Genomic DNA, 19,696 nt, shown 5'->3' with positions numbered 1-19,696 from the left:
CCCGCCATGCCCGCCGCGTTCGCTATGCGCGCCGTGGCCGCCACGCCCGCCATGCCTGCCGTGCCGGCCCGCTCGCCGTGCCCCGGCACCAGCAACAGCGGCGGCCTCGCCCACCATGCCCGCTGTGGCCGCCGCGTTCACTTGCGCGCCACGGCTGCCCCGCGCGCGGAAGACAGGGGATGCGGGACCTGCTCGGCGCCGGAGAGCTCGAGACCGGGGTCACGACCGGCGGCGGAGGTGGGGGCTGCGACGGAGAGGCACGGTGCGACAGCTGGCAGCGGAGGTGCTGCCCGCGGTGGAGGTGCAACCGCCGGTGGAGATGAAAGCCCAGCGCTCCTCGTCCTCCTCCTCCTCCGGCACTCCTCGGAGGACGCCGCGGAGGCCGCGAACTCTAGGGGGCAGCGAGCGCGGAGTCGCGGGCTCTAGGGGTGGCGGCGAGCGAGTCCGCGAGCTCCAAGGGCGGCGGCGAGCATGGAGTCCGAGAGATCCAGGGGCGGCAGTCACGAGCTACAAGGGGGCGGCGGCGGCGGCCGCGAGCTCCAAGCCGGCGGCGCACTGGCGGAGGAAGCAGGGGAGGCGTGGGGGGAGAGAAAGAGATAGAATGGGAGGGGGAGGGGGTGAATGTAGAAGATAGCAACTTTGGAGGAGTTTTCTGCATATATTCATGCCACGTGGCGCCATATCAAGGGGTATGGACCTAAGTGGCACAACTTAACAAGTTCAAGGTGCAAGATTTCGATTTTGCGAGTTCGTGGACCTAAATGGCACCTGGGGACAAGTTCGAGGGCCGCTGGTGTATTTAACTCTAACTTTTTTAAATATGCATTGTGATGTCCACTACTACACTGCAAAATTTGAAATTAAAATTCAACTTGTGTATAGAAAAACAAAAAAAATACAAATTGTATTATGGGGTAAAATGAACTAAATGACATAGTTAGGGGGTAAATTAAACCAAGTTACAATTTATGGGTTATTCAGACTTTGACTATACTTGGAGGGAGTAAATTTAACTTTTTCCTAGTATTAATTTGACTATGACCAAAGACTCACAGGTAACAAATTTAGTTGAGGACGATAAATACACCGTTTGGAAATTAAAAAAAAAGTCACCCGAAGTAGAGCGTTTCCCTTTTATTCTACATACGTTGTCCATCTTAGTAAACTATCCTAACCGATGATGCTGGGAGCCATACCCATTGAAACAAGTGTGCAAGCTTGAAAACACATCCATGAGCACAAAAAAAAAAGATAACTGCCCACAAAATCAAGCATCTTTTGTGTTGAAAGCTTGGAAAAAGGCCCGGCAGGGCGACGTGTCGCAAATGGTCCACCTTGTTCTTTGTTAAGTCGGCGGCTGGCCAAAGGCATCCAAGGAAAAAAGCATCATCAATATTCTACTTTTTCTTTACTTTAATTACCAAAAACACACTACGTCTCTTAATAATATATGAAACCTATACTCATCATGGCAATGGAAAACAGCTTCCATTCTTTTCGTTAACAAATATATCTTTATTTACATATGGAGCCACATTTCTTTTGAACCAAATATGTCTATCTCATGGGAATCTTCACATATACAAGTATAACTGACCAATGGCAGCATGATGCATGGAGCATGGTCCATCACAAACAAGTATGATTTTGAATACAAAGCTAGAATACAAAAGACGTGTGTATGTGATGTAGAGCTAGCTGTATTGCTGAATGGCTGATCGGCCATCCTACATGCATTGCGTAAATTGGAGAGCAGTGATGAGCTGGGAGAGCAACATTAATATTATGCATGCCAAATTGTCAATGCCTATGTGCATTGTTTACAGCACTATTGCATGCCATTATATTTAATTTGCAATGTAGTAAGAGCTAAGAAATACTGCTAGCTAGGGTTGTTATTGTTCTTCCTCGCATGCTGATGAGTCACACTATATACTACTAGTAGTCCATGTATATACATATAGATATAGGGGTATAAGAGGACAAGGTTGTCTATCCATCGGTTTGATTCGGTTTGATTTGAGGCACAGCATCAGGGAAGAAGAAAGCAACGCAACCAGGTTGGATCGGACATGCATGTGCCCCCATGGCCAAATGGTGGTGGTTGCTGGAATCCACCACAAGGGACCCCTGTCCGCTGATCCCGGGCACAAACCAGCATACTCCAGTCCACCGATGCATGCATGTATGGAGTATAAACTAAACAAGACAGCTTCACACAACTCCATGCTAGCTAAGCTACTTAACCAGTTTAATCTTCAGCAGCATCAAATAATTAATCTTCGATGCTTAGTTTTTAATACTCCTCCTCCTCCATGTGTGATATACATTGTCGATTTTGTTGTGCTAGCTCGATCCCTTTCTGTTGCTGATGGACTGTTTAACTAGTTTCACTATACATATACTAATGTTTTGTTCAGAAAAGGATCGGAGTAACAGGCTAGTAATTTATCCTATTCGTGGGAGTCAAAGTCAAACACTGCAGGTATTTGCAGTGTGTAACAATAGTAAATAGTACTACTATGCAACTACCACAGTTTTTTTTTTTGAAAGATCTGGACATTGACATGTCTAGCATTCATTAATAAGAAGAGTAGAGATTACAAGGCGCCAGTGGCGCCAAAGCAACTTCCCACCTAGTCAGAGCGCTGGGTAGGCCTAAAAAGCACGATAGTGATTACTCGCCAAAAATATGACCAACTAAAGAGTGTTTTGCCCCAGCAAAGATCCACATTCGGAGTTCGTCTCTCAGTAGGGAGATGAAACGTGGGGTCGACAACTCCTCCTTCCTGAAAATTCTATTATTTCGCTCTCTCCAGAGCGACCAAAGGACAAGAAGAACCAGCGAGCCAACTCCTTTTCGAAGGCGATGGTGAACCGTGAGGAGATGACAGAACCAGGTCTGCAAGTCGAAACAGTTTTGACCAAGCAACTGTCGATTCTGATGAACTCTGAAACGGATCGAGCAGAAGAAAAGGGATCAAAGAAGAAATCCATCAGGCCACTGGGCTCTGTCAGGAAACTGCATAGGTTTAAAACAAACAAGGTGATTTGTTTAGGAAGATTGTCCTAGCGACAGAGATAGGAGCTTTGACCAGGGGAATGGGGATGCGATTAATGGCCTCTTTGCCTTTTAGGGTCTTGGAACTGAATTGATTGCCCCCGCACAGCACCATAGTTGTTTTCGAAACTACTCTTGATGGAATACTGTTTAGATGGAATTGTTCTTTCCATTTGATTTTGATTTGTTCCTTGCTTTGTTCTTGGTTTATGGAATTATGGTTGTAGCTTTTGCTATAGCTTAATTAAGTGTTTCGGCCAAATTATTATGTTTTTTCAACAAAACATAGATTGTGTTATTTTAGTTTGAATAAAAATATTTGCTTGAACTTCTTGTTTCACATTTGATTTTGTTTCTTTAGCACGCAGTCATTTCATTTCCCCTTTTTATTTTTGTGGTTGTACTCTTGGCATGGCTAAAAAAAATAAACTCCAAACATGGCCAGGTTTAATTTGGAGTTTAATTATATTCCGGCACTTTGGTGAATAAACTCCAAACATGCCCAGGTTTTGATTAGCACTGTGCCAATCAAACGCATCCTCAGCTGGCATAAACAACTGGAGAGAGGCGAAAAATGAAAAGAAACTTTCTGTTATGTTATAAAATGAACTGGTAATATCTTTGCAGTGTAATATAAATATGCCATGAAGACAAATGGCACCAATCACAAGTAGTATAATTAACCCTTTATGTTTAGTAAAATAAAGCCTCGATTGGCACCAGCTACATATCCAACAGATGCATAGCAAGGGAACAAAATGGCTGGAGATTGTTTAATTACTTGCGCCATCTTCCTCCCTTCATTGTTTTCCCATGATGGAATCTGACAGCCTTTTAGCATCTCACCAACACTCTCGATCATCACTCACAAACCCCCCCAACTTGGATAAACAAATGGAAATACAGCCTCGCAAATTTCTGATGACAGGCACCGCATAAACCCCCAAGCTCGTGGCATCATTTATTTGTTTTTTCTCTATGCACGCAGCTAATCAGATCGTCTGGTTCCACAAATAGAATTAATTAAGGCGCAGTTTGATCTCAACAACTTCACAGGAATCTCATTGTGATATTGCTCTGCTGTGCCATGTTTTCAGCAGCCAAGAGTTGGGAGAAGACATCACATAGGATGCCCATGCCCTGGCTAGGTTAATAATGTGAATTATATTGGTGGCTGCTGATAAACATAAAACTAATCAGCTGTATGTGGGGAAAGAAGATTAGGGAGGTGGATCCAATCTGTCACCTTTTGCGGTGGCAACATGTATGTATATAACTTTTTATTTTCTTGGATCGGTGAGCCAGCAGGCTGAGTCAGGTCAGTCGTCCACCACAAGTGCTGCTGCCTAGCAGCACACCACAGCACTGGAACCCACTCCCTGTCGTCTCATCCTCCCATGTGCCTCCCACCCAACACATTGCACTCCAGTCTTGCAGACCACCTGTCTCTCTCTCTCTCATATCATTTCCCTAATCATGCAGTGCTGGCAGTAGTGTATATTCTCCAAAAGTTACAGTAGTGTATCCTTCACATGTATACACCATGAACATACATCATGTAAATAACTGAAGTACTCTGTTGTCTATATATGTAGCATAAAGCCAACATCCAGTCTAGCAGGAGGAGCTTATGTGCTTCTTCTTTTTTACCTCAACTCTCAGATACTGGAGTTAGATAACTCTCGGATAAGTACTCCTGGTGAGAAAATTCAATAGCTTCTGCGCACACGCGCGCGCGCGCGCACACACACACACAGAGAAGCTCTGATCCTGGCCTCTCTTATTTGCTGGACAATGCAACAGGATCGTGCAGTGGCCTCTTAGCAGCTTAACTTCAAGAATTATATATATCCAATAGTTATGTAACCTTTTTTTTCAAGAATTACAAAATCAAAGAAAAATTTCTTACTCGTCAACTTTAGTTCACAGGCAGGCATTTTCGCCGACAGACAATCTCATCAACAACATGCATGGTTGCTAGCAGCAGAGACCCAGCTAGCAAGGCAAGGTAATGTCGTTAGCTGGCCTGGCTCAGTCGAGCTTCCACGCGTAGAGGTACAAGCAGAAGCCGGTGGTGGCCACCGTCCCGTCGAGCAGCGCCGCCGCCATCCCCGCCGGCGCCGACGCGCTGGACAGCACGATCGGGCGGAAGATGAAGAGCGCCGGCCGCGCGCCGGCGCTGAAGAGCCAGTCGTGCACGTCCCAGTAGACCTCCACCTTGGCCCGGCTGAAGGTGAGCGACTGGTTGCCCCGGAACTTCCACTGCAGGTGCTTCACCTGCACCGCCTCCTCGCCGTCGATGGCGATGGTCATCTCCATGTCGGCGTCCCCGCCCTCGCCGCCGCCGCCGCACTCGATGGCGATGTCGTGCACGTCGCCCTGGTCGTGGAACCGCGCCTTGGCCGCGAACCGCCGCCGCCCGAACACGTGCTCCCGCCGCGCCACGGGCACGGCCTCGGCCTCCGCGGGCGCGCACGCCGCGCGCCGGAGCGCGTCCCGGCGCATGTCGCCCTGGACCAGGACCACCTCGCCGGCGGCCTCGAGGGCGACGTAGTACCCGCCCCGGGGCTCCGGGATCCCGGCCCCGAACCGCGCGCGGCGGAGGTCCCAGAGCACGCGCACCGTCGCGGGCGCCGTGGACGCGCCGCCGCCGAGCTCGACGCGGCGCGACCCGGCGCGCCGCCAGAACTGCCACGGCCGGAGCTCGATCCTGCACTCGGCGGCGGCGCCGTCGGCCCCGGAGATGGCGACGGCGAAGGCGTGCGAAAGGAGGTCGCGGGACCAGGACACGGTGACGACCCGCGAGTGGCCGGCGATCTTAGCGCGGTAGACTGAGGCGGTGACGGCCTTGCCGGGTTTGTGGCCGTTGGCCGGAACGTCGTCGACGGCGGCGAGGTCGCAGGACGACGGCGCCGCTTGCTGCTCGCCGCTCCGGTGCATGTAGGCCGACACGTGGTCCTGCATGGCTAGCTACAGCCGCTGCTGCAGCGACATGTAGCGTACGTTGTCCTCGCGAGAGAGAGAGAGAGAGGATCGGAGAGAGTCGAGGCCGGGAATGAAGAAAAGGAAAGGGAGAGAGAGGAGGAGGGCCAAGGGGAGAAGAAGAGAAGGTTATATACTAGTAGTCGCTTGCATGCCGCTTGCAGATGAGAGAGGGGAGGAAAGAGGAGGAGGTTGTTGCGGCGGGAGAAGGATCGGAACATGCATGATCGCAGGCCAGGGTGGGTGGGTGATGAACTGACGATCATGGATCACTATTCTGTTCAGCTCGATCGGCTGGATACAGGCAAAATGCTGCATAATTGCATTGGATTCATGTGTTGTTCGATGATGGGCCTGTTTGTTGAATGCATGCATTTGTATATATATAAATATATATATATAAATATCGTCACCACCACCACATATATAGTTATATATACAGGTACCATCAGCCAGCAACTCAGCATGGCGATTTTGAATTTGATTTTGTTCTGTTTCTCTTGTTTGTGTCCATTTCAGTTCATTGTTTCTCTTGCTAATCGTCGCCGTTGTGCGAAAATGAAAGGAGAGCATGCAATGCAAGGGGAGAGCGCTTGTTGTTTTCTTGTGCATCTGGGCATGTATCCTTCTTAACTGGTTTGATGCATGCATCGGACCCGTGACAGAGGCTTTGTTTGTGGGGCGCATACCATCATCTCCTTGAACACCTTCATGCGCTGCAAGAGGTTAGATAGAGATGTGTCATTTATCATCTCTCTCGATTATTCCACGTAACATCTGCAATCAGATTAAATTAAAATTCTATAGGAGAGTCACTACAATGCAAAAATAACGAAGTAGTAATAACTTGGAACAAGGCAACTTAGCTACGTGTAATCTTTTGTTGGTATTGTAGGCCTTGCACTAACCTGCTGGTTGTTTAGTTTAAAGCTCCCCAAACGAAACCAGTTCTAGTGGTCAACAAGTCTCCCACCCTTTTCCTCCTTATATGGAGGGGATTGATCCCAAGATATGGTGACAGCGTAGCATTGGAGGGTGGCCCTGCTTGTCACTCCCACTGTAACACAGATCCAAAATCTGTGTGCACCAGTCCTAACCCAACCAGCTGGGTTGCAGAGCCTCAGGTTTCAGGTACACAGATTCAGGTGCACCAGTCGTGTTTAGTTTCGGCGCAAAATTTTTTGCGTTGGAATCTTACTAATTTGAAGTACTAAATGAAGTCTATTTACAAAACATTTTGTACACATGGGTAGTAAATCGCGAGACGAATCTAATGATGCTAATTAATCCATAATTAATTAATAATTAGCGGTTGATTACTGTAGCATCACTGTTGCAAATCATAGATTAAGTAGGCTCATTAGATTCGTCTCGCGATTTACAGCCCATCCATGCAAAAAAATTTATAAATAGACTTCATTTATTACTCCATACATGTGTCGAAATATTCGATGTGATGTTTTTTTACGTTTACGGAGTTTAGTGTCGAAATATTCGATGTGATGTTTTTTTACGTTTACGGAGTTTAGTGGGTGGGAAGGGCCTGAAAAGAAGTGCACAAGGACACACGAAACTGGGGCAGCCAGGCATATGCATGTGAGATCTGGGAGCATGCATGTGTTGAAGAAATGGTTGTTTATCATCCACTGGCCGCTCCAGATCTGCTACCTCATCCTCCGCAGCTTCAGCAGCCTCCACGCCACACTTGCAATTAACAAATATATACATCTATCTGTATATGTGTGTGTGCAGACAATCATAGAAATGAGTGAACCAAGCATAAGTATGCACACTCGTATGGTACAGCTCTAAGAACTTGGGGAACCATGTGATCCAGAAAATAATTGACTTAAGTTTGTCATTACAAGTATGGAACAGCTCAAACACTCATGTATATCCTTGGCAGGTCAAAATACAAAAGAAAAAACAAAGGAAAAAAAAGGGAGGCACTCCTTATGAACAATTCAGGCACATAGCGGCATAGTGGTGTCTGCATATTTCTTTGGTGAGCAGAAACTTCATCTTGCCTTCAAAAACCTCCACAGTTTGGTCACTATTTAGTGCTCGGTCAGCAAAAGACCAACAGACAAGCACTTCCAGCTTCTCCATTATATCAAAAAGGACAATGAAAAAGACTACCTTTTGCACAACAGAGATCTCCCTTTGCACAACAACAATTGCAAACAACTCCTTGGCGTGAGTATGTATAAATATACCAACACTCAGAAAAGCTGCACACAAAACAGTTTAGCTAAAGTTTGTCACCTCTCATTTTCTCATCCATCTTCAAGCGGCACCTAGTTAAGGTCTCTTCACGATCCTTTGCAGGTAAACTTTTCAACATGTCCTCTATATCTGCCTTATGCTTCCTTTGCAGCGCACTGAGCTCCTTTTCCTGCTGAGCCAATAAGTTTATTAACCTCTCAGTGACATCTGCTACAAGATGCTGACCACAACTATACTCTCGCTCGTCATCTGAAGAGCGAGGGCTGCTACCGACAGAAGCTCCTACAGAAATGCTGCCGACCACAGATGAGTTGGACAAGTCCACAGATGACAATATTCGCTCAAAGATACCTTCCACAGGGTGGATGGAAGAGCCAAAGGATTGGTCCTCCTTACCTTTTCCACTCACAATGTCATCCAAATCATTCCTCTTTGGAATTCCATTGGCAATATTATCACCAATTTGAGGCTCCACAACCATCGAGTGAGATATATCACCATCTCTCCTGGGTGAGTCCGACCAGTACTTCTTTCCAGAAGGAAGCTGTTCTTGAACAAAGCCGTTGTGTGAGGCATCAAGTTCATTACGCAATTCAGAAGTTCCCTCATCACCTTCTGAACTATGGGTCTCAGAATGAGCACCTTCATCCCCTTGGTTGTCAACTGACTCCTCTACTGCCCAATCAGGAATATGCGCACGTATCTCAGCATCTATCATTTCTGCAATTGCTGTTACATCTTGGTCTGTTAGATCCAGCTGCACGACCATCTCGGTTGCAACACTGATTGAAGTATCAGCTTCAATATCAAATGGGAAGTGGATGTTTTGGGCATGACCTGCATTAAGAGGAAAAATGGATAGAGGAAAAGTGCTGGATTAACAATACAATGATAACAAGATTTGATCATAAAAACCTGTTGAATCAGCAATACGCAGCTTCAAAAATATTGTATTCAAATCCTTCCGTTGACTCTCAACTGTGATACTTCGACCAATTGCAGCATGTGGATCCATGGTTTCCTGTGCATAGTTGTTGGTAGGATGTGAATCTGACATAATACCTGCATTTCAAGATAAGGCATAAGGAGAGAAGCCTCAAACCAGTGAATCATTAAATTTTTGTCACATTTGTTAGGCCACTACACTTCTTCGTACTATATGACTGTACCTGCATGATCATGGTGGCCCACAGATGATGCTACTCTGTCATATCTGTAGCTTGTGCTTGGGTTTGGACTGCCAGCAGTATCTGCCATTTTTATTCTATGATTATATGAGAACCAGAAAAAGTTTACTGAAACCTGCATCTGTAACATGAGATATAGCAAATTCAGTCACATACCTGATGCATTAATATTTGGATGCAGCGGATAGAATATTTTTTCATCACTAACATCTAAGAGAAAAGGATCCATTAATAGTTCTTTTGCCGAGAGTCTTTCAGGGGCTTTGGCGATGCACTTCTCTATAAATAATTTCACTTCAGGATCATCAATCTTAGTCAACGAACTAGGCTTTTCACCCTGTCATACCATATCAATAGATTATGAAAGTGTAAAGGTACAATGTCACTCGACCGTACTATGACAATCAATTCAGTTAAGCATATATTTCCTAGGATGCACAGGACATGAATAGTGATATAAATCCGTTTAATAGAGCAGACTATAATTTAACCCAGTATATGCATACTCTGTAGTTTTGTTCAGTCCACATAACAAAAAGAAGGGTGCCAAAGAAAACATATTCCTCGAAAGCATGAAATTGCTGGCTACAAACTAGTTTGTGTTTTGGGCTAAAATAAGTCGTGAACTCTTTGAGAATGATGGCATCCACCAGCATGGTGCCATATGCAGTTTGACAGCAGGTTGAGCACGTACAACAACATAGTAGTAGTACACAAGACAACCACAGAGCTAGATGCTACAGCCAGGCACTACCCATCAATCCATTGTAACAGTTAAAGCAGTGGTTATATATAATTTCTATGAACAGTGATAATAAAGCACAGGCATATAACATAGTACACAACCACCAGGTCATATCATTATGACAGTCAAGTAAATCATGCTAGCGGTTACTAATGTAATATGTATGCACTGCTGTGCTTCCAGCACAGTACTCACTGATGAACAAGAATAACTATGTTTGCTCTCTTAAAAACTGCAGAGAATATTGCAGTTTCGCTCAGACCACATTGTGTATGCTGGCAAGCAATGAACAAACACTCCAGCAACTAAAATGAAAAAAAAAGAAACCCTCCATTGGAGCCTACAAGATCTTTCCATTTTCCATCTTAAGAACGTCAAAATTGTTCTTTGCATAGATGTATGAGTTAGATAGCATGCATATTTTTAGAACTTTTATCTTGATTCTACACCTTTGAATAATTTTGGTATATCCAAGATTCCTAGTATGACAAATTGCATTAGAAAAATATAATTTGTTTCTGCAAAATAGTGTATGGTTCGCAGTTAACTGTAATGATAAGAAATAATCCATTATGTCATAAAACATCGTTTAAATTTTATCCTAACCATAAAACGTGCATAGTCTCATAAAGACAATCTGATTAGATAGTTAAAAAATATATACAGAGGTTAAGTAAACTAACATCAGAAACTTTCTTATATATCTGCGCCGCATTAGAACATTCACAATATGGGTATTCAAACGTAACAAGCTCCAGTAAACACATCCCAAATGCATAAATATCTACAAGTTCATTATATTCCTCGTCATAGAGTTCCGGTGCCATGAATTCCGGTGTACCTACGAAGAATAGAAGCCTCATGAGAATATCTAAATGCCTGATGAAAAACTTAGAATACTTTAATCAATGAACTCCTTACCAATAATACTATGAGCTGAACGTGCATTATCCAGGATAGTTGCTAAACCAAGGTCTCCAATCTTTACCTCACCCTGGTTTCCATTTACAAATATATTATCGCATTTTAAGTCTCTATGGATTACTGGTGGGTCGTGGCTGTGCAGGTAGACAAGACCACTCAAGATTTGCCTTGACCATTTCTTTAAAGCTCTAATGTCTACCTTCTTATGCTTAATGCGGTACCTGAAAAGAGGAATGAGATAGATATGAGGCTCAGCAAGGGACAGGTGCATTTTGAGAGACCTAACATGCATATATTTTTGTTTGGTTCATATCAATGTTGAGTGCTTGTAGTATTGGAGCAAACATGACATATTATCATGCATCAGGGGGCAGGATGTTGGGTGACGACAACAATGTCAACCTAGATGGTTTCAGCTACGTAATGTAGGATGTGCGAAACATCCGAATGGCAACAATTATAATCAAAGAGGCACGTACTGGCGCAACGTCCCTGATGTGAAGACCTCTGTGATGAAATTTATATTGTTGTTTTTTCTATCAAGCCATGAATTGTAGAACTTTATTATGTTTTTATGCTTGAGGGTCTTCAGCAACCGCACTTCTGATCTCAACCTCTCCAAATCATCATTGTTTCGAAGTAAATCGCCCACTTTGATCTGATTCCAAGCAACTTCTAGCCCTTCAAGTTGATCGAAAGCCTTGTATCTATGCCAATAAAATATAAATCAAGGATCCCAAGTGCATAGAATTAGTGCAGATAACACTATCAGGTGGCAATACAAATTATCATTGTGTCGTATCTTCGCAGGATTAAAAAAACACTAGTACAGATATCTTAAAGTAGAAGTAGCTTTACTTTTCATTACGATTAACAAAATGAATTTTTCAAGTGAAATGCATACACACACAACCTTGATGCTATCATAAATAAAAACTAGTACTCCATGACCAATGCATCAAATGCATAAGATTAATGTGGCACAAACATTGTCAATTCCAAGTAATTTTAATGGCTACCATGAAAACTTACATATCAAACATATATGTATCCTGCACATAGTAAGGGGGGAATAACTATAAATGTACACTAAAATGACACATCTATTCTTACAAACATATGAAATGTTACTGTAAATGACAGTAGCGCAGTGCATGATAGCCTTTCTCCTACTTTACGAGACCAAAACTAAAACTGCTAAGTAATCACGGCAATCGTATACGTCTCAAATCAATGGCTGGAAGCGACATAGCAAATGTCAACTTAATGAGCCTAGGACAGCAGGTACATAATTAAATGGGGAACTGCAAGAAAGACAATGCACCAAGCAAATCACAGCAGAGCAATGCCAGTCGCGTCTTTAAATGAAAGGACAGAATTTTTTCACACAAAGGCAACATATGACAGTCAGACAGACAGACAGAGTGAGTTCCCCACGCCCCCAAGAGGCCACACATCTGGGCTGCAACTCCGGGCGATAAGCGCATCAGAATGCATTGAACTGATCCAAATGGCGCTGGCCATCGCTGAGCAAAGAGCCGAGAGCCTAAGAAGACCCCCTACCGCATGGACCGCGTAAAAGAGGGATCTTTAATCGATAGCTCGAAGTCAAACGACCCCTCGGGCGACTCCAAATCGGAATCAGACGTCTAAGTCCTGTGGAATGAAAATGAAAGGATACACCGTCTTGAAGGCGCCCTTGCCAAGAACCTCCGTGTACTGCAAGAGGGCGGAATGCGTCAGCGCGGTGGCGGGCCGCGGGATCAGACATCGGAGGCGGAATCGAGCAGAGGCAGGGAGGGGGAAGGGAGACAAACGTGGTCGGGGGAGGCATTACCCGCCCGTAGCGGCCGGTGGGGTCGACCTCGGCGAACTCCGGCTCCATCTCCGGCTCCGGCGGCGTGGGCGGCATCGCGGCGGCGAGGGGGCGCGGACGGCGGTTTGGGAGGGAGCTTGCCGTTTTGGGGGCGTCGCGGTTAGGCGCTTAATTGGGATCACAGGGGGCTCGCGGTCGGCTCCCTTTCCGGCCGGAAAGCAACCTTTCTGAGTTGAGTTGTGACCCGACCCGACTCACACCCAGCCCACACGAGAAGAAGGGCAAGAAGAAGACACCACTACTCTGTCTGTCTGTGATTGAGCGAAGGAGACGAAGGTCAGAGTCACAGGCTCCGTACTCGCGTCACACCGGTCTCTTCTTAAAATCTTCTCTTCTTGTCCTGAGTCCTGACAGCGTTTTGGAAGGATGTAGTGAGATCAAATTCCTTTTTTTTTGTTTTTATACAGATCAAGATCACTTTCTCCTTTTTTTTTTAACTTCGTGTGGAAGATAAAAGTGGAACCGTAAAGAGGAGTAGAGGACTAGTAGATTTTCTAACTGACCCTGTATTGGACCAACGACCGTGTCCATGTGCACGTGATTGCAGTTTTAGCGAATTATCATGATTTGGAGAGATTTCTATTTGTAAATTTCAATATTAAGATAAATTCGGCGTATACGGCATGAATTTGACCGAATCAATACGACTAGAGCAGCATGGTCCACACGCAACTTATCTCGTGGTTGAGGATGTTCTCTCTTTTTCGCCTAACGGTCGAAGCGACTTGCCTGTTGTTAGGCAAAGTATATTAAATGCATACATTTTCAGAATACACGCTTTGACTTTTAAAGTTGCTACGATTTTTCTCTAAGCATTGATTGTAGTACTATGACTTATGTAGGTATTTCTTCATTGTCCTTGTGGTGTCCTTTTATAATGCATTTCCTTCTTTCTTTCACTGTGTTCGGCTGGTGAGCAGCCCTCCAGCACTACAGTGAATCCCTCTCCTATCCCTCCAACTCCAGCCTCCAGCCACCAGCCAGGTAACAGTATTTTTCTCTCACACAACTCCAGCTCCAGCCTCCAGCTCCAGCCTGCCGAACACGGTGTTTGTGTGATGTTACGTGTAAGCAATGGCCAAGGGCTTTGCACGTTTATACGGTTTTGTAAAATGTTAGACTCATGTGTGTACCATGCATGTGTGGAAGTGGAGTATTTCATGCAGTCCTTGTTTTGCAATAAATAATTATAGTGTAATCAAACCTCAGCATAGCGATTAGCGAAATCATAACATTGGCCTTTGGATCCGGAGGGCTAAAAAATAGCTCTACGAAATCTTGATATTTAAGAGTATTAAGCATAAATTATTGATAAAACTCATTTCATAACACCTAGGCTATTTTGCGACATGAATCTAATAAGTCTAATTAATTCATGATACAGTGATGCTACAATGATCATCCACTAATTATGAATTAATTTATCTTATTAGATTCGTCTTGCGAATTAGCCCAGAGATTATGCAAATAGTTTTGTACATAGACTTTATTAAATACTCCTAATTAGTAAGATTCTCTAGAGCTATTTTTTAGCCCTTTGAATCCAAACTAGCCCATTAAATTGAATGTTCATATGCTTTGGTACATGTAGCCGTTTAACATAAAAATTTGTTACAAATTAATGTCCATATGATCTACTATTTATTTGGAGAACACTAGAAACACTCGTTCGCGCGTAAGGGTGCTCACGTGTCATTCAGAGATTAAGCCAATACATCTTACTCATGAGTACGAGATTGACGAAGTGTCATATAGTAGTATGTCGCTTTCGACGAGCATGTCGATTATCACTTGAATGTTGATGCTAATTGCCTAATTTTTAAATTAAATCCAGTACCACATGAACATTCTGAATGCAATGTGTTTTATCATAGTAAACCTAACCAACTACTAGTAGTAAGCATTGCCTATAATTCACAACGTTTCTTGCTATCTATGCACCGGATACTATAGGAACCTAAAGGGTGTTTGTGTTCGATCAAGCCAGACAAGTCCCTCCTCGAAGGGGAAAAGAAGCCAGGTATGCCCACCCTTTTTTCACAAGAACGTGCTGCCAAAACAATTAACAGTTGCCATCGATAAAAATGAAAAATGTTTGGAGCCTCCACAACACACATGGATCATGCGTGCTCTACTTCTGGCCTGACCCCAACACGACATAGAGAGAGAGATGGTGGAGCTGTCTCGGCCCATACACCGGCGCCGTGCCGTGCGAGGCACGGGTGGTCCTGCGATCGGGCGGCGGGGAGGAGGAGGGCACGCTGGCATCGGACGGCCCGGCCGTCCCCGTCGACGGGGAGGAGGGGCCAGGTTGCCTGTCGCGGTTGGTCGCGGGTTGGCTGGCGGCCATGGTTTTGTTGGCACGGCCACGGCAGAGCCGCGCGGCCTCTCCCTGTCGTCCCCAACTTTACTTTCCCTTGGGTTTGGTTGCCTCCCTCCTCCTCCTCCTCCTCCTCCTCCTCCGCTCCGCCTTGATCGATCGATCGGATTCCGCTCCTCCGCTCCATCGCAACTGACATTGCCGCGGCGCGCACGACTTCCACCCTGTCCACCGTCCGCCTCACGCATATATACGCGCGCGCCTGCCTCCCCTCCCTCCCCTCCCCCGCACGCCTCGGCCCGCCCACGCGCTCCGCTCCTCGCCCCTTCCACGCCGACGCCGCCGCGGCCGTGCCCACGGCCGGTGGCTGATCGGCCGGGGTGCGGCGCCCGCCTCCCTCGATCGGAAGCCTTCAGCTCCCTCCGGCGGCCAGGGAGCTCGCGGAGGCCTGGTCAGGTTTGGTTTGCTGCCAAAGCTTCCGCCTTTCCGCCGCCTGCTTTGATTTGGTTGTTCGATTCGTCGTACTAGCCACTTGTAGTATTATAGTATATCGTTCCGCCGTGCAAACAAAGATCTCTTCATCATTATGAAAAAATAAAGATTTGTTTTTTAGGCGCCGCGGGTAGGTGATTTGGCTGGTCTTTGGATTGGGATTTCAGATGCACGGGGCTTCTGCTACTGGCTACAGCTGCAGAAAGAAAGAATGAATATAGATGCGCGGTTTTCTGTTTCGAATTTGTAGCTGCTGTTTTGCGTCCTATAGGCAGAAGCCGTTAATTCAGCTGTTCCTACTAGGCCCTACTCTGTACTTGTGAGTAATTGTAATTCCATAGAGGAAAATAAGCTGTTTGAATTTGACTGCAAGGAAAACTGAAATTGCTCTGCATCTGTTCATTCTACACGCACAAAATCGTATAATGCAAATGCTTGTGAGGCTCACCTTTTCTGCTTAATTGTTGGCTCGTTACGCGTTTAGTAGCTATGTAAATACACAATTTATTTGGAGCTTTCTGATTCTGACATCTGACTATGGATTGCCATTGTCTGTGTTTCCTCCAGGCTTCCCTTTTTTATTCCACAAAGCTGCCTCCATTATGATCTCGCCATATGATGCTTAGGATTTGTCAGTTTCAACCGGCTTACTTCTCTAGCTGCATCCTTGTACTAGAGCATGGCGAAACTCGCAACCTTCGGTCGTAGGTTCGTATACCTAATCTTGTCTTCCCTTTAGCCATGAACTCCCTGACGGCTATTTTTGCCTACTAATTCATTCTGGCATGTTGATGCCTGCAGTGTCCTTAGGTTTCCTAATGAAAGCATGAGGCTTGTTATGGTAACAATTATTGGAGCAGTCCTTGGCTTTTTCATTGGAATTTCATTCCCTTCTGTCAGCATAACAAAGGTATCATGATAGTGATTTCAACGTAACTTCAATATTTCCACTAATGTAAGGATGTAACTTATGTCTGTTTGAAATCTGCCAGCTTCACTTCCCAGCTAGCTTTGTTTCATACATTGAAGACAAAAATTCTGGGCTGACTACCCAAGCTATACTCAATCATGCTTGGACTTCTGCCAGAAATGCAAGGGGAAACGGTACCGAACCAACTTCAAACAGTAGTTTAAAGGTTTGTTATATTACTTTGTGCTATACTATTTGTGATAGGCTGTTTGAATGATATCCATTAAACACAACCCTCTTCTTGAATACTTGATAAATGTGAACATGTTAATAAATCATTTATTCTTTCTGATCATTATTTTGCTCACAAATATCTAGTTCATTCTTACTGACTGAGATTTTCCTTTGATGATATTTAGATTTATGTCCCAACAAATCCCAAGGGTGCAGAGAGGCTAGCACCAGGTATCGTTGTGCCAGAGTCTGACTTCCATCTACGCAGGTTATGGGGAGAGCCAAGTGAGGTATTATTTTTTTGTGCACCATACACCATATCCTCCAAGTGAATTTGAAGTATTTATAGAGCTGAACATGTCGAGAAGCATATGATCCTTCTTATGCTTGTTCTTTCTTGTTCCCATCCCATTTCCAAATTTTATGTTTTTATGTTTCTTTTGACATGTGCTACAAGAATATACATTGCTTAACATCACTATTGTTTGATGGGTTGACACATAATTCAAACTGAAGAACCTAACTTTTGCACTGTTTCCTCATTATTGCTTGTAATGTTGTATGCTGAAATTTCATTTTAATATACAGGACCTGCCCTTCAAACCAAAGTACCTTGTTACCTTTACTGTTGGGATTGCACAGAAGGAAAATATAAACAGAGCAGTGAAGAAGGTAATTTTGCCTATTTGAGCTGAAACAAAATGCTTTTCCCTAATTTTGATGAAAATGAAGACTTTGATCCTTATATGGAATTTTGTTTAACTCAGCTACCTGATTCTGTTGGTTCTGCAGTTTTCTGACAACTTTGCCATTCTGTTATTCCACTATGATGGTCGGGTGACCGAGTGGGATGAATTCGAGTGGTCAAAGCGAGCCATCCATATAAGTGTCAGGAAACAAACTAAATGGTATGTTTCTGTCTCTAATGTACTTATTGTATTGCAGTTGCTTTGAAATAATTGCTTGCTAAAAGTTTGTTTGCCAACTTACACCTCTAGGTGGTATGCCAAGAGATTCCTTCATCCTGATATTGTGTCAGATTACGAGTACATATTCATCTGGGATGAGGACCTGGGGGTGGAGCATTTTAATGCAGAGGAGTATGCCTTCATTCTCCTCACTTCCTCTCAGTGCTTCTTGGCATGACTCACTTACATATCATGATGGTGTTGGATTACAGGTACATTAAGCTTGTTAAGAAGCATAATCTGGAGATCTCTCAACCTGGATTAGAGCCTGATCGGGGATTAACATGGCAGATGACGAAAAGAAGAGGTGACCGTGAGGTTCACAAGTGAGTGTAATTCTTATCTCTGAAGCAGATACTTGTTTGTTCTTTTGTTGAGGTCTAGTGTTTAATTTTAGCATCATTTGTTATAGGGATACAGAGGAGAGACCTGGCTGGTGCTCTGACCCTCATCTTCCACCTTGTGCCGCGTATGTGTTCCCAGGATACTTCCTAGTTCCCATCATATTGTCACCAGATTATCATGCATTAGATAGAGAGCTAACTTTGTGTCTTTGATGTACAGGTTTGTTGAAATAATGGCTCCTGTCTTTTCTAGAGATGCATGGAGATGTGTGTGGCATATGATTCAGGTTCATCTGTCATACTTTCACTTCTGAATTTTACAGCGACCATCCTTTTTGCGTAATTGTTCAATGTTGATTTTGGATGCAGAATGACTTGGTTCACGGTTGGGGCCTGGATTTTGCTCTCAGGAAATGTGAGGAGGTATGTTGTGTTTGTGGCAAAGTTCTACCTTCCAGCAACCTGCTATCCTGAATGCACTCACTGAATGAGGTCATTTGTTGCAGCCTGCTCATGAAAAGATTGGAGTTGTTGATTCACAGTGGATAGTTCACCAAGTTGTTCCTTCTCTCGGGAACCAGGTAACGAAAAATATCCTCTGTTTCTAGTTTCTTCAGATTGACAGCCGCAATCGCAACTACAGACTCCTTACATCTTCCCTACCATCACAAATGCAATAATCCACAGGGACAGTCAGAAAACGGGAAAGCGCCATGGGAAGGGGTACGCATATTACCTTACTTGTCACTACTGAATCCCTCATCCCTTTCTATAGAGGAGCGCGGTTGCCACAACCTCGTGGCCATCTTGTTCTTGGGGGTCTCACTACAACACAATCTGTCTTCCAGGTGAGGGCGCGGTGCAGGAAGGAATGGGGCATGTTCCAGACGAGGATGGCGGAGGCGGAGAAGGCGTATTACAAGATGATGGGCATCACCCCTCCAAACTCCACGCTCGCCTAGCTCTTGATACTACAAATACAATGGTGCTGGCACTTTGTATAGAGAGGTAGAGGCGGTAGCTGCTGATGTGAGGTCCTTCTGTAAGTAAACGCATGGCGAGTTCGTGGTGGAATGGGAGCTTTGTACACGAGGGATGTTATCTGATCTATACATATATACCGACCGATTGTTCTGCTGATGAGAGCCCTTTTTGCTGATGCTCAAGAATCGTCCATCTTATTCTTGCCTCGTGGTTCAGATGACTTGGTTCTTTGTTAGTTGGTTAAAATGCTGTGCTTGGATCCCTATTGTATTTGTCATTTTTAAAATTCCCACTCCCGTCCAACAAAAGAGAATTCTAAATCTCTATCTCTAAACTCCCATTTTCTCATACTAATTGCGCCCGACCAAACGCACCATGGTGTAATGTTCATTGAAACTTAAAATAAAAAAGATAAAAAGGTTATTATCTGAGCCGTTCGCTGC

The 19,696-nt window shown here is 44.7% G+C and overlaps 3 protein-coding genes across 5 annotated transcripts; 1 reads left to right on the top strand and 2 right to left on the bottom strand.

Moving 5' to 3' along the window:
* Positions 1-4,874: 4,874 nt before the first annotated feature.
* Positions 4,875-6,350, bottom strand: LOC120697183. Its single transcript, XM_039980326.1, has one exon. It carries the CDS (start codon positions 6,023-6,025, stop codon positions 5,093-5,095), a length of 933 nt encoding a protein of 310 aa, XP_039836260.1. The 5' UTR covers positions 6,026-6,350; the 3' UTR covers positions 4,875-5,092.
* Positions 6,351-7,859: 1,509 nt separating this feature from the next.
* LOC120697178 (probable serine/threonine-protein kinase WNK2) lies at positions 7,860-13,245 on the bottom strand. Of its 2 annotated transcripts, XM_039980322.1 has the most exons (10): positions 12,963-13,222; positions 12,807-12,844; positions 11,605-11,832; positions 11,123-11,346; positions 10,885-11,042; positions 9,613-9,793; positions 9,439-9,519; positions 9,185-9,331; positions 8,666-9,106; positions 7,860-8,562 (listed from the first exon to the last, which is right to left on the bottom strand). In XM_039980322.1, the coding sequence occupies exons 1-10, from the start codon at positions 13,035-13,037 to the stop codon at positions 8,552-8,554; spliced, it is 1,584 nt and encodes a 527-aa protein (XP_039836256.1). In that variant the 5' UTR covers positions 13,038-13,222; the 3' UTR covers positions 7,860-8,551. The 2 variants fall into 2 exon arrangements, with proteins under 2 accessions (XP_039836256.1, XP_039836254.1); XM_039980320.1 differs by having other exon boundaries at positions 7,860-9,106; positions 12,963-13,245.
* A 2,144-nt stretch (positions 13,246-15,389) lies between these two features.
* On the top strand, positions 15,390-19,450 carry LOC120697181. 2 transcript variants are annotated; one of them, XM_039980325.1, is made up of 15 exons: positions 15,390-15,772; positions 16,381-16,521; positions 16,615-16,723; positions 16,806-16,949; positions 17,143-17,247; positions 17,546-17,629; positions 17,750-17,865; positions 17,956-18,057; positions 18,138-18,251; positions 18,338-18,394; positions 18,490-18,556; positions 18,639-18,692; positions 18,776-18,850; positions 18,957-18,992; positions 19,118-19,450. In XM_039980325.1, exons 2-15 carry the CDS (start codon positions 16,493-16,495, stop codon positions 19,229-19,231), a joined length of 1,206 nt encoding a protein of 401 aa, XP_039836259.1. In that variant the 5' UTR covers positions 15,390-15,772; positions 16,381-16,492; the 3' UTR covers positions 19,232-19,450. The 2 variants fall into 2 exon arrangements, with proteins under 2 accessions (XP_039836259.1, XP_039836258.1); XM_039980324.1 differs by having other exon boundaries at positions 15,390-15,777.
* The last annotated feature ends 246 nt before the right edge of the window (positions 19,451-19,696 follow it).

Source organism: Panicum virgatum, chromosome 3K (assembly GCF_016808335.1).
Source record: "Panicum virgatum strain AP13 chromosome 3K, P.virgatum_v5, whole genome shotgun sequence".
Lineage (NCBI taxonomy): Eukaryota > Viridiplantae > Streptophyta > Magnoliopsida > Poales > Poaceae > Panicum > Panicum virgatum.
This window is presented reverse-complemented; position numbering and strand designations above follow the sequence as displayed.

Bases quoted from the DNA above. Each gene is read 5' to 3' on its own strand.
- LOC120697183 (XM_039980326.1), bottom strand. From the start codon at position 6,025: ATGCAGGACCACGTGTCGGCCTACATGCACCGGAGCGGCGAGCAGCAA.
- LOC120697178 (XM_039980320.1), bottom strand. From the start codon at position 13,037: ATGCCGCCCACGCCGCCGGAGCCGGAGATGGAGCCGGAGTTCGCCGAG. The intron at 11,347-11,604 runs GTACGTGCCTCT...TCCTCTTTTCAG, and splicing joins ACATCAGGGACGTTGCGCCA to GTACCGCATTAAGCATAAGA. The intron at 9,332-9,438 runs GTACAGTCATAT...CTTGAAATGCAG, and splicing joins GGGCCACCATGATCATGCAG to GTATTATGTCAGATTCACAT.
- LOC120697181 (XM_039980325.1), top strand. From the start codon at position 16,493: ATGGCGAAACTCGCAACCTTCGGTCGTAG. The intron at 16,522-16,614 runs GTTCGTATACCT...TGATGCCTGCAG, and splicing joins CTCGCAACCTTCGGTCGTAG to TGTCCTTAGGTTTCCTAATG. The intron at 17,248-17,545 runs GTATTATTTTTT...TTTAATATACAG, and splicing joins TATGGGGAGAGCCAAGTGAG to GACCTGCCCTTCAAACCAAA.